Source organism: Myiozetetes cayanensis, unplaced genomic scaffold, assembly GCF_022539395.1.
Source record: "Myiozetetes cayanensis isolate MyiCay16 unplaced genomic scaffold, myiCay2020 scf27, whole genome shotgun sequence".
Lineage (NCBI taxonomy): Eukaryota > Metazoa > Chordata > Aves > Passeriformes > Tyrannidae > Myiozetetes > Myiozetetes cayanensis.
Genome location: NW_026087488.1, coordinates 4,041,501 through 4,055,923, shown reverse-complemented (window position 1 = coordinate 4,055,923; position 14,423 = coordinate 4,041,501). Strand labels below are relative to the sequence as shown.

At 42.4% G+C, this 14,423-nt stretch overlaps 1 protein-coding gene across 1 annotated transcript; it reads left to right on the top strand.

The window, feature by feature from the left end:
• The first annotated feature begins 324 nt into the window (after positions 1–324).
• On the top strand, positions 325–13,830 carry NSRP1 (nuclear speckle splicing regulatory protein 1). Its single transcript, XM_050321762.1, has 7 exons — positions 325–357; positions 1,389–1,476; positions 8,771–8,827; positions 8,989–9,120; positions 9,770–9,977; positions 10,564–10,672; positions 12,217–13,830. The coding sequence occupies exons 1-7, from the start codon at positions 338–340 to the stop codon at positions 13,256–13,258; spliced, it is 1,656 nt and encodes a 551-aa protein (XP_050177719.1). The 5' UTR covers positions 325–337; the 3' UTR covers positions 13,259–13,830.
• Positions 13,831–14,423: the final 593 nt, after the last annotated feature.

The following is a 14,423-nucleotide window of genomic DNA, read 5'->3' as shown; positions in this document are numbered from 1 at the left end:
CAGGAACCTCTCCCCGCTTCAGGGACCTTTCTCGCCTCAGGGGCTTTTCCGGCCCCTGCCCTGAGGCGTCCCCTGCTCCCCTCAGGGCGTCGCGCGCCGCCCGGGACAAGCCCTTCCTGTATCGGCACTTTCGCCACTCGCCAACGGGTCGATAAAAAAAAAAATCATCCGCCTCCAGTCTCTTCCACCTGCCCTCCGTTCCCTTCCTAGAGCAGGACAGCGGCGCGGTGCCCTGAGGGTCTCCGGGGCGGGCGGGGAAAAGTGTGCGGGGGCGACTCGGCCGAGAGGAATCTGCGGCCGCGGAACGGCAGCGGCTGCGCAGGGGCGGCCGGGCAAGATGGCGGCGCTGGGGAAGCAGTGAGTGCCGGGGGAGAAGGGGAGGGCGGGCCCCGCCGGGGGTTCCCGGGGCCGGCGCTGAGGGCCGGGGCGAGCTCTGGCAGAACCTCCTCCCTGTGGACTCTCTTGTCACGGGTGTCCGCGGCACGGCCCCGCTGTGTCGGCCTGAATTTAAAACTGTGTTTATTAAATGCAAACAAACCCCAGACAGCGGGCAGGCGTTTGAGGCAGCGTCGGTGTTGCCCGGGGGTGTTTTGTACTCTTAGGGAAGGGAATCACCTCAGTTTTCCCTCACACAGAGCCGCGCCTCCCGCCCCCGAGCACCGGCCTCGGGGCAGCCGGGTCGGAGGGAGCTGAGGGGCGGGCTCAGGGCGGTCACAGAGGTGGGGTCGTACCCCCAGGACGGTGCGGTGCTCCAGCTCAGAGATACACTCTGGCGAACCATTCACCCAGTGATGGACTCAGGGAAAGGGAGACGAGGGAGAAATCCTTCATTTAGAGTTTGCTCAGTACCCACAGGAGGTGTTTTTAACAGAGGTGGGCCGTGTCAGCAGAAGAGTTGTCTGTATGTGGTTAGTCAGTTTGTGCGTGGCATAATCAGACTAAATATTGTCCTTTGGCCTTTGTAAACCTGAGGTTTACATCGCCAGCAAAACAGGTGAACTTCCTATTGCACTGCAAACGTAGCTGTAGAATATTGTGGTGTAGACTAAGGCTAAATCCCTTCAGGTTAAACAGTAATTTCTTACTTCTCCGAGGGAGGAAAGAAAACCCCATGGAGAATTCTGGGCAAGAGGGGTTTGTGCCATAATTTAGGACACAAATTTACATCCAGAAACTCTACATGGAAAAAGACAGCAATAGCCCTGGGAGTATCTGGCAGGTGCGTGGCAGGGCTGAGTGCTCTGCTGTGAAGGCTGCTCACATCTACCTTTGATACATTATGTTGATACTGAGCTTTTGCTTCTGAAATAGTGAGTGGCAGATCTTTGCTTTGGAACATGCCCCACGTTTTGTTGTAAGTAACTTTTTTTTTCTTTTCTTTTCTCTAGATATGGGCTTATTATGCCCAAAAAATTGCCACAGAAAAATCTCGTTTCAAAGAAGCTCTCGGTGTTTGCAGATGAGTCAGATGAAGAGGTCAGTTCAACAATTTTCTTCTGAAATTTTAGCCTGTATTTTGCAGGTTGTTTGTGTCCAGCTCTTAATGCCTGCATCAGGTTATGGCAGTGTCACTGGGATTTGTGTTGTCATTTTGGATTTGGGTGTGAAACATGATCTGTGTTGTCTTTAGTGTGAGTTACATGGAACTGATCAGTTGATTGTCACTTTCTGTGTCAACTTGTTCAAAAATTCAGCACAGGTGGCAACCTGTTTGCAGGAGTTAACTGCAGCTTGTAAAGAGATTTGTTGGCTGTCACTGGTGAATACATTTGGAAATAGAAAGACCAATCAACAGGCCTTACTCAGATATTAATCTAAAGTGTGGTAATTAAGTGTATTTTACCCTTTAAGGATATTATTAAGTGTATTTTATCCTTTGGCTCATTCCACCCAAATCTGATGTGACTGGTTTATGGTGTCCACAGTCACTGTGAACAGAAGCAAGGCTTAACAACCCCAAAGCTCTAAAGCAAAAGGAGATGTATGATATTGCACTGTAGTGTTCTTTTCTATAAAGTATTCCCTTCAAAACAGTCGCTCCCTACCTGCCCCAGCAGAGGGCGGTGTGTGCTGTAAATCCTACCTGGATATGGTGCTGGGAACACGGGAAGCATCCAGGAACGGGCTGTGGGATGGGCTGGGCTGGGGCCCTTAAGAAACCCACCTGCTAAACCAAAATTCGTGAAGGATTTAAAGCCAGTAGCTTCGTAATTTGCAGGTAAAGAATAGAAACTCAGCATTGTGGAGTTCACTCTCCACATGGATGGGGCTCTCTGAATGTAATGTTACAATTTTCTGGGGTTTATCGATCTGGAATTACTTGTGGTGATTTAGTCATAATGTCCTTATGTACATGCTTAGGGTTTTTTTCCACAAAACCCAGAAAACAAATATTACCTATACCTATAGCCTAGAATTTTAACATTTAAGAAGTTGAACTTTAGTATCATTTGAACTTTGGAAACAGAACCTGTGTTACAAAGATGTTTTTATTTCCCTAGAGCTTCACTCCATGCTCACTCTTTTGTGTGACTGAAAAAAAACAAGGCTAATAAATCTTCAGATAATTTTGGTCAGTTTCTGACTCATGAAATATTTGTTTTTAAAATCTTTTTAAATGAACTAGCAGTTGTATTTTTTATGTCAAAGCCTGAATCTAGCAATGCCCACCCTCTGTGTGCCTGGTTCCATCACAGCATGCAGTGTTGCTGTGGGAGGTGTCTGAGCTCCTGTTACACAGGGCATGAAAGGGCTTAGGACCTTCCCAGTGATACCCACTCAACCCTTGCAGTGCAGCTCACAGGAAACAGGGACAACAGGAATGTGACTGAAATCCCATCTCTTTCCTCACTCAGCTGGGCATCCCTTCCCCTGAGCTCACAGCTGGCTCTGTGGCTCTGGAGGCTTTCCTTTAACTGCAGCTAACGGAGGTGGCAGTGGATCCTGTCAGTTGGGATTTGGTGTCTTTCCCTACATTAAGGATCTGACCCCACATTTTCCAGATTCCAGGAATAAGCTGGATTTAATCTGTTGTCATTAAACATTACACGGTGCGAGTGGGAACCTTCCCCAGTATGGGACTGTCTTGTATTTTTTAATTTTCTCTTAATATCTAAATATTAAAGGACAAAGAATGAATGCTAATAATTCTAGTAAAAATAATGTATGATGCTGGCTGCCAGCTTTTAGCTTAACAACTCAAGTATCCTCCCTTTCAGAAAGGCTGACAGATTCACTGCCAGAGTCTGTTATAAAGACTCTTAAAAGTTGTCCTGCAGAGTATGGTACATACCCAGCAAAAAGTAATAATCTCATAACTGCCTTTATCAAAGAAGATTGTTTTTTTAAAAAAAAGCAAAATTACTTTATTAGTTCAGTAATAATTTCAGAGCTTTTCCAGATAAGGAGCAGCATTTGGGAGGGGTTTCATTTCCTGTCTGCTGCCTTATCAGTCAGAACTACATCTCAAATGTCTGGAGATTATGTATTTTTAACTGAACTCTAATAAAGTTTGTGCTGGGGAATCTGCACACCTGACTTGGTCTGTGATTATATATTAGATACCAAACTTTGCTCCCTTTTTATTTTTTTTTTTATGTTACTATGCATATTTCATTAAGATTTTGCCTGTACCTTTGCTGAAGGAATTAGGATTCTTTTTCCCCCTGTGGCAAAGTATATTAATGGGTGTTAGTTGTTAATGAAGATGATCTTTGGGTTAGTTCATATGAAACAGAATACCTAGGGTGGAAATTTTCTTGAAATACAATGTTGACTGGGAAAAAGTAAAGCAGGTGGTTACAGTCACTTTAGCCAATATAGCTCTGAATTGTTTGCCTTCATAATGAGGAGTTGTTGAGGGAAAGGTTGTTGCCCTTAGGAAAGCCTGTTGTAGAGGGTAGATGCTGCAACAACGAACTATGATATAGAAATGAGTTTCCATTCTGACTTACTCTTATTTGTGATCTATTCATTTTCTCCAAAGAGATTATTCCCTTATTCATGCATTGTGTTTTCAGAGGTGGCTTGTCAGTATATTGCCAGTGTTGTTCATTGTTCTGTTTTACCTTTGGAGCTTAGTTGAAATTATCTCTGTGGTACAGCAGACAAAATTTCTGTTTCTTGATTGTATCAGGATCACCCAGTGTATTCCTGTTCCTTACCAGCCTTTCAAAACTGATTTGTTCCTACAGGGTGAAAAGTGTTGCTCAAAAAATAACTGCACATAGACCTCAGTAGGTGCTAAATTCAGGAGAAAGGTCATGGAGTCGGTGTGGATAGTTCTGTGAATGCATAGCTGGATTGGGTGGGTTTTTTAGTGACCATCCAAAAGATAAATCAAGTATTTAAGCAGGCAGAAGCTGAAAATAAGCAGAGAATATATCCCATTGTAGACTCAGATTTTTGGCTTTGGTTACAGATCCTTCCATTCACTTTGCAGTTTTGCAGAGGAACAGTATGACTGAAAAAGGATTCTCTAAGGTGTGAGGATTGGTGCTGACCAGATTTTATGCAACAGTTCCAGGCACAGTCAGACTAAGTGGACTAAAGGGGTTCTTAGAAAAGAGTTTTCTGAGGAATAGGAAGTGGACAGGAGTAACTCAGAGGGTGTCTGTAAAATCAGGAATGATTCAGAGGAACTAAGGTGATGTTGCCATTTCTCATATTATGAGCAGTAGGTTATAATATAGAATTACCAAGGAACTGGTTTAATCTAAACAAGAGGAAGTTGGAGATTTTTCTGTACACAGTGTGGAACTCCTTGCCACAGGATATTGTGGCATAGCCAAAAATATATATGGATTTAGAAACGGATTAGTCAAATTAAGGGATGATCTTGGCGTCAAACAATGGACCAGGTGCATCCTCAAGTCCAGGAAGTCCCTGATCTCCTGGTTTCTGGAAGCTGGGAGGAAATGCCAAGGAGAACTAATTCTGTGAATATGACTTGTTTTTCATGTTCATTCCCTTAATCTTCTGGTAGTACCCATGACTTGTGTGTGAACTGAGAGGACTCTGTTGCCTGATGTGATTTTTATTCTTTTCCACATGGAGACTGAGTCTCATGTGCATGGAGGGCTCAGCCATGTGCAGGCTGGAGTTGGATAGTACAGGTCCCTGTGAGGGCAAGCATTAAGGATTCCCTCCTAAATACATATACACGAGGGGGTAAGGAGCTCATTTTAAGACCTTTTGGGACCAAAGTGTCGGGAATCCAACGATCTCAGAGCCTGAGATGTGAGAAGGATGAAGTGAATGGAGTCAGATCTCAGCCTTTCAGAGGTGTGGCCACATGGGGCACGTGCAGGTGGCTGCACTTGAGTTCCTGAGCTCCCTGTATGGTCAGCAAAGATGCAAATGCTTCTGAGGCACAACTTACCTCACTCTGAAGTAGACACCTAAAGTCAGTGAGATGATTTTTTTCTCTGAAAGTGTCTGTTTCTCAATCTTTACCAATGCAGTGTTCTGGGATGACTGACTCAGTTTAAATGTAAGCTTTTTTTTTGAGAACTGGCTGATTGTCTGTGCTTCTTTCACTGCAAATTTTCTTGTTGTTCCTGTTTGGTCAAATATTTTTCGGTGCATTCAGTTAAAACTGGATGGCTGCAGTGAGAGATTAAAATCAAACTGCATAGAGTCCACCTGACATCACTGAAGCATTTCATTTCCCTTTCAGATGGATTTCACTTTAAACAAAGGTAATTTATTTTATGTGTCTAGTGCAAAGCAGCACATGGAGAATTCAAAAGGGCAGTGTTAAAGGGCAGAGCCTCCTTATGGATCTTCCATAACATGTTATATTACAGCAGAAGCATCTTTTGGTTTTAGAAAAGGAGTGGAGTCTTATGTTGTGTCAATAAGTGCCGTGCCAGGGGTTTTGGAGCAACCACAAATGCTTTTCCTTAGGAGGCAGGTTAGGCAGCTAATAGGAGATATTCCATTAATAATAGCTATTATGTCAGAGTTTGTTGGTCTCAGTGGGGAAAAACAAATCAGACACCTCACATACACTTTGAGAGCATCTCTTAAAATAGCTGAAACAATTTTTACAAGACATCCTCAGCTTCAGATTTAAGGATGTAGCTTCCTAGAAACCACCAGTTGGAATGTCTGCGCTTCTTTGGTCATTTGGGAGCAACGTAAAGAAAGTATTTTAAGAAGAAACTTACAAGGAGTGTTTGCCTTTGGGATAAAAATAAGGAGGTAGCATAAGCACTAAACCTGAAACAAGCTCAAGATACCCAGAGGAGATAAGAAGTGGAGAGAACAATGAGAAGTGTTAGCAGATTGGGAGAATTTATTGCCTTTTTTTTTTTAATAACCTTTTCAGTTGTGTACAAGCTGTCTCCCATGCTCTCAGAGCAGTGGTAGAGACTGGAGAGCCTCATTTCTAAGAGACTGTTGCTTTGCATGGATTCTGTGTTGTCTCACAGGATGGGGTTAAAAGATTTTCTCCTTCCATAAAATACTGACCTATAAGCTTTGTGCTTCAGAAGAATAGCTTGGCTTACAGGGAAAGAGAAGGTATGAGGCAGATTGCTGAGCTTGTAGGGCCTTTAATAAACGGGCAGTTGATAAGTAAAAACAATACAAAAGGACGGGAAGTTCTCATCTGTCAGAGCTCACAGCGCGACAGGAAATTGTCCCCCATAAACCACTGAGGAGGGTGTTTGTTTTCTGTGCACTCACTGCCACTCCAGACAAGTGGCAGATGGGCTCCTTTACCATCAGATGTCCAGTAGTGAGGATTATATATTGCTTTTGTGTCTGTGCAATCTTTGTGGATCAGTGCACTTATTTCATGTAGGCAGACAAGGAAAAAACATTCTAAGCTGTGTGTCAGATATTTCGGTGGAATAAAGCTTGTTCTGTAAATACAGGTGCAGAATCTGGTTTGTGTTTTACTGAGCCCTTGCCTTCTGGAACAGTGCAGGGAGATCCTTTGTTGCTGAGGTACCTTTCTGTTAAACCAGTGTAAGAGTTTTCCATAAAGGAAACCTTCAGTGATGACCCTCAGTCGTTTTCTTTCCCAAGAGCCAGGTCTGCTGGAAGTCAGGCTCCTCTGTGCAATGCTGCTGTGTGTCCTATGCCAATTTAAAATGGCTGTTTACAGTTTACACTGACTCATTTATGGCATTTTCAAAAGAAAGTGTATGTCATAAAATTAAGTACAGTATTGTAAACTACTTCTCAGCGTCAGTTTTTCAGTCTAGAAAGCCAGAGGTAAATACTGGATGAACTATAGGTTGTTTTAAACTAAATAATCCGCTATCTACTTCCCCCAGTCAGCCAACCAACCAACTACATAAATAAATAAGAGACTATATCCAATTGTAGTCCAAATAATCAGCGAGCTGCAGCAGATAGGGTGTAGTCCCTGAGACCACAGAGGACTCTGTGGAGCTGTTTGCTGAGCTCAGCTCCTAAAGCCTGAGTGTGGTCTGCGTTCTTACCTGGTCACCTGCAGCCAGGAAAGTGTGATTTTAGTCCTCCCCAGAGCTGGGGTTGGCTCAGCACAGGGCCAGGATCTGCCCTGCCCACCTGCCAAATCAGCAGGCACCTCTGAGGAGGTGAGAGGGGACACAGGGAGAGTGCACAGAGTCACCTAGAATGGGACTCCATCCTGGCCCCGCTTGTTGCCTGCTCTGAAATTCCCTGGTGAAAAGGGGATTTGCACTGTTTACAGTCTGTCCTGTAGGCAATTGGGGAAAAGCACTCGGTGTTTTTCCTTCTTGACACATCTGTTAAAATTTTAATAGGATAAGAAAGAGGGGTCGCAACATGTTATTATTTTATTTTAAGCATCAAAAGAATTCAAAATCCTTCTTGTTCAGGGGATCTGTTTGAATTTAGATGGTGCTAATTCTGATTGATTTCAGAAGATCTTAGTCCTCTCTGCCAAGCTCTCTGCCAGTTGGTTTTCTTTCTTTAATTTTATTAAGAGCAAATTACAGAATCTCGTTGTCTTTTTCAAATGTGACACAGAGCATGTCTTAGTCAAAGTCGCAAAACTTGGGAAGCTGCCAGAATGCAAAAGGATTTTTCCTTCCTATTTCTGTCTTTTAAGATTAAGAGATATTTAATTACATAAACAAGAGTACAAGTCCTGTCATTATAGTGGATCTGTTTAATAAACACTTTTATCTATTGGTTGAGAAAAGATAGATACTCAGTTAGTTCAAGACTAATTAAAGAAAAAACTAAATAAAATATGAAGGGTTTTTTTAAAGACTATAATTAGGAAATATTTTCAGTAAGGATCTGTTTCTACTTAGGGAAGATAAACTTTGCTATTTTCTAGCATGTGAATCTTGAGAAATTAAACAGTAATATTTGAAGTACATGCTGTTCAGCACTGTTCTTATTTCTGAAAATACAGAGCTAATGATACAGCTCAAACTTGAAATAAATGCCAAATCTTTTAGGATATTTGGGTTTTACTATGAGTACTATGAGGGGTTTTTTTCATGTGATTGTCAGTAAGAGTCTACTCATGACTGCTACATCTCTGATGACAAGTCCATGCTGGAAGAATTCAGTACTTTTCTAACTCACGGCTGTTTCACAGACTGTTTGCATGTGGAAAATGTTAATTCTTTGTATGTGGTGGATGAACTTACAGTTTTTCTGCTTACAGAAAATATCATTGAAGTGAGAGAGTGACTTATGTAATTGGACTATTTCCTGGTGGTTGGTTAGAATGGTAGAAAAATAATATTATCTGTGTCAGTGTAATTAATTTTGTTTCTGCAATGCTTCCTTCTCACAGCCATCTGTTGGGGAAAGTCTTCAGAAAGAAGCCTTGAAAAAACAAGCAATGAAACAGGTAAGGGACTGTTTTTAATTTACACTCAGTGTTCTAGCGGGTAGCTTTGTGCTGTAGGTCTGTTGAAGTTACAATGTAGGAATGAAGTATTTGAAAATAGTAAAGATTTTATTATGATTTTTTTGATATCTTTTCTTCTCCTCCTCCGTTTCTTCTTTCAGACTAAATTGGAGATTCAGAAGGCTTTGGAGGAAGATGCTACAGTGTATGAATATGACAGTATTTATGATGAAATGCAGCAGAAGAAGAAAGAAAGTAGCGCCAAAATGTTATCTGGACAAGATGACAAAAAGGTCAATACCTGGCAGTGTGTGCTGTCTGTCTTACCCCCGTCTGCCTGGAACAACCATGACTGGTTACCTTGTAATCTTTGCCACAGGCATTTCCTTTAAACTTCATGAGACTGTCAGAGGACTAAAATGATGAACTCCCACTGGTGAAATGTGAGCCCATTTGCACAGCCCAGTGCCTTGTTTCAGAGCATTGCTGAATTAGCCTGACAAATGGTATTTTCATTGTTACTTATTCTTTTTCATTTGAAAGCTCTTGTCAGGTTCTGTGGGTTAAAAAAGGAAGCTTCCCACTCCTTTACAGCAATAGAAAGGCAAGACTGTTACAGAACAGAAGACAGAGGGATGAGAAATTGAAAAACATTTAATTTCATTTAGAGTAAAAAGTCTTCCCAGTCAAAGGTGGGATGACTGTTTTGATTGAATACAGCAACCTCTTTTGTTCCTGGGAAGCATGGCACGTTAGGGATCTAAAAGGGAATGACAGTTTATTTTGGATAGCTCTCCACCAGGGTAAGAACATGTTAGACTTGCTTCTGTCAATTTTCTTCCATTACCAACTTCCTTTAACATATCCATCGATCCCAATTCGTATTTTCTCAGCCACCTCAATTACTTCTCAACCCAGTAACTTTTTTCCCTTCTATTTTAGCCCAGGTACATCCATAATATCCTCAAAGCAGCCGAGATTAGGAAGAAGGAACAAGAAAAAAGAATGGAAAGAAAAATTCAGAAAGAGCGAGAAATGGAAGGAGGAGAGTTCGCACACAAAGAGGCTTTTGTGACCTCAGCCTATAAGAAGAAGCTGCAAGAAAGGGCTGAGGAGGAGGAAAGAGAAAGAAGACAGTCAGCTCTTGAGGGTGAGAGTCACACTGAAATAACTGTCCTTAAAAAGAAGTATGACCTTGGGCATGACTTAAAACATTGTCATCTGGCCTCTCTCTGAGGCTTGAGATAAATAAAATCGAAGAGGACCAGAGTAGCAGATCCTGAACCAGATCCCACTTGGACTGTTATTTTCCTTTGTACAGGGTACAAAAGGAGCAGAGGAAGCTCCTCTGTATGTCAGTACTATTTGGGTTGGTACTTTCAATTTTTGAGGGAGGGTCAGTTGTCGAAGGAAGACTCATAAGCCTGGGATACAATGATGTTTACAGTCCTTACCTCAGGCATTCCATGCAGTGTCCCAGGAGTAGATGTAAAGCACAGGATATCACAACATAAACTGGGTGGGCATGGACCTCTGAAGGTCATCTGTTCAGTCTCCTGCTCAAAGCACGTTCTGCTGAGAGGTCAGAGCAGGTTACTCCTGAGCTTTTTTCACTTTGAACTTGAAAACCTTCAGGATGGAGATTGCAGTCTTGGTGGTGTCTACCAATTGTGAGTTGTGTGTGATGAGTATTTGTGGCCCAGTAAATTCAACCTTCCTTTCTTCCTTTCTCTCAGCGTACCTGGATGTGACCAAACAGAGGGATCTCAGTGGATTTTACAGACACCTTTTAAACCAGAGGGTAGGGGAAGAAGAAATGCCTAAATGCAGCTTCCGTGAAGCCAGGTAGGATGTGATTCCAACAGGCTTTTGGGTATAAAACCCAACATCTGGCTGTTTGTGATTCCAAACTCACTGGAGAGTTAGACAGAGAGCACTAAAACACTTGGTGGGTTAAGTTGGTTATTTTATACCTGTGATTAACTGAATTATTTGGTAAAATGATGGCCAGTGATACAGAAACAAAACAAGCAGGAGAGGGATGCTGTTTAAAAGGTATCAAGAGCACAGTCATGCTTGTAGCACTGCTTGGTATTATTCTAACCTTATGTAATTTGGCTTACATAATATTTAGCAGATCTGTATTAAGTTAGACATTTCGAATCATGAGGGAGACAAAAGGTAAAATAATGAGCAGAGAGGTAAGTCATAGGAAATGATGTTGGGCTATGAATTTCCTGAAAACAATGTGAGTCTCTAACTTTTTGCTTATTCCACATCTGCAGTTTCATACAAACTGAATTGAGTGAGGATGCTGTGGTAAAAGGGAATTAATCAAATATGTGGGAATATTTTAAAATCCTAATATATCACATTCCAAAGCAAAGTAATGAGATGAGACTGAATTATTTAGATAGTTGAGGAGGTAAACTTCTGCCCTGTGGATAAATGTGATGAAGGGGACATGTTTCTGGTGTTCAACAACTGATCATTTGAAACAATTAACTCAGGTTAAACCTCACTTAATACAGGCCTTAAGCATGAGTGGCACTAGTTAAATGCTTGCCTTTACAAGGAAAATACAGCTTTAATTAAGAGATCATCTGGATCTGAGATTGGATTACTAGGAAGTAAATTCTTAGCTTAAATAAAGAATGTGATCGCTAAAGTTACTCAGCCATCTGAAATAAGGCAATTCTCCGTTATGTCTTCAGGATGATGTGGTTTTGTTCTGTCTAGAAGTCATTTGAAACAATGGTTTCTTAATCTTGCAAATCAAGGAAATGTTCCTTTTGTGGCACATAAAATTAATTCCGGGGGAAACAGGTAGTGCTGTAGGTGGTGCTCCCAGCGAGGCTTGCAGATGAGTTCAGGTGCATGTTCTTACTTTGGTTTTACCTATGCTGGTACACCAGGACACAGAGAAAGAACAGCTCTATTTTTAGATCTTCAGAAATACTGAATTAAAAAAAACTACTGCTAATGGAAACCATGTTCCTACCTCAGTCAACAAAACATGCAATCTACTGCTTCTCTGGATAATTATTTGACATGAACAGAGGAATAAGCACACAGGAACACCTGTAACTTGCCAACAGGCTTACACAGGAATACAAATGGATGTCTTTTTCCTTAGATGGAGCCTGCAGATACTTAACCAAAGTCGTTCTTTTAGAAAAATTCATCAGCTCACATTCACCAGTGACCAGATACTTAACAGAAATCCTTTGTGTTGGATTCCTGGAACCTGAGCCACAGGCAGATTTGCTTTCTTAGACTTCTCAGCAGCATCTTTTGCTTAAGTCCTGACCAGAAGTCACTTTGTAGAAAAGTCCAAGATTTCAGGCTTTTCAATGTTGTTTTTCTTTTCTAACATAAAAAAAATGTAGGATAAAGGAAGAAAAACCCAACAGTCAGGATGAAGCCACGGAAAGGGACAAATGCCCGTCTGAGAGACAAAGAGTGAAACCCTCTGTCAAGAAAGAGAGTGATCCAGATGCTGATACCGACTTAGGGACTGACAGTAGTGATGATGACAAGAGGCACAAACACAGCAAAGTAGACTTGAAAAAGAAGAAAAGGAGAGGGAGCTCGGTGAGCAGTGAAGAGGAGGCCAAACATCCCAAGAGCCAGAGGCATTCCAGGTCACCAAGCTCATCCAGTGTGGAGGAGGAGCCACGAACCAAAGCCCAAACGAGTCATCTGGCAAAGAGGGGGGAAAGCAGACCAAACAGAAGGGGAAATGATGAACTATACAGGGAAAGAGATTATGAGAGAAGCAGGACCCATGAGAAGGATCATCAGAGGGAGAGGGAAGAGCGACACAGGCACGGGGATCACACTAGTAAGGATCACTACAGAAGGAGGGAAGAGCAGGATGATAAGCAAAGGGGGAAGGAAAGAAAGGAGAGGGAGGGACATGGCAGAGAAAGAGGAGAGAGGAGGGCAAAGGAGAGAGAGGAGAAGGGGTCAGAGAAGGAGCGAGAGAAAGAAAGAAGGAATGATAAAGACAGATCTAATGACAGAGAGAAGGAGAGAGGAGAGAAATACAGAGAGAAGGAAGATCATGCAAAGGAGAGGAGAGAGAAATATGGTAGTGATGAAAAGAAATACAGAGAGAAGAGGGAAAGTACTCCTGCATCTTCAGAAAAAGATGGAGATACTGATGTGGAAAAAGAGAGAAAGGGAAAAGACAGGCAGGTGGATGAGAAGGGCACCTCCAGCTCTGGGGTTTCGTCTGAGCAGAAACGTAAAGCTGGAGAAGAAGGGGAGAAAGAGGAGAAAGAACAAGCACAGAAACCTCCTGAGGGCATGAGCAAATTCGCCAAACGGAGCAACGAGGAGACAGTGATGTCAGCACGGGACAGGTACCTGGCACGGCAGATGGCTCGGGTCACCACCAAGCCCTACATCGAGAAGGAGGAGGATTAATGTCCCTGTGGGGCACAGAGACACCTGGGCTGGCAGCCAAAAGGAAGAGCCACCTCTGCGTGGACTCTTGCACAGAAGTAAAAGGGTATCCCAGCTATTTATTCCTGACTTTTCCTTTGAGAAATTGTCCCTGAGTAGAACAACTTCTGGAGAGGATTACAGGGTCACCTGATACGCCTTTAGTCGGTTTATACAGTTGGAATATTAAATGTGGCCGATTCTGCCCACCCTGCCCTACAGTCCTTGGTGCTTAAAGGGTTTGGACAGACCTGGGAGTGTTTAACACAAGGTGAAAAAGTCCCTCTGGCAGCCCCTGCTCCTTCCACCGGCTGAAACAAAGGTGCTCTCAGCCCTCAAACAGGAGTCATTGTTGCCAAGTGATGGTCACAAAAAGCAAACCTGTAAAGGTGTGGGGGGAAAGCAAGAAAAACAGCCTGAATAATAATCTAGGAGATTTCTGTACCTGGGGTAGGTTTGTAAGCTAAACTGATACATGAATTTTGTATTTATGTGTGGGCTTTAGTTGGGGAGCCTGATGTACAGAAACAATAAAGTGTAAGATACGTATTGGATCTAATGTGTAATAATCTTTTTTGATGTGTGAGTTATTTTACTACATCTTTTTTGGCATGACATAAGGTATCTGAGCCTTTTTCCACGTTATAGCTGTATCTGCTTGTTCTGCTGGGAGTGATGTTACAGATTTCTCAATCTTCTGTTCAAAGGTTCATAACTGAGAATAAAGTTACCTCCAAACTGGGTAAGTAGGATATCTGACAGTGGCTGTAGCTTTTAGAATACATTTTCAACACTTTCCACAAAAGTTTCTTTCATTTTCTTTTGTAGTAAAATTACCACTTCCATACTGGAGTGAGGTGAACTCACATAAAAAGGTTTTGAGATGGGTGTTTCCCTAATAATTTGTTCAGCACACTTAGTAATGAGACAAAATGGGAGTAAAGTGAAATGCAAATCCTGCCAGTTTACAGAGACTTGAATGAGTTTCATCTGTAAGCTAATCAAGCAGCTGAGCACTTACTCCAAGTGTGGAGGAGTTTGGATTTGCTCCTTTGTCTAAACAAATGTAATGAGTGTTGGTCCTTCTGCTGGAATGGAAAGAAGGAGTGTTTATCTGTGGGCCAGGGTTCAAACAATGAAGGGAATC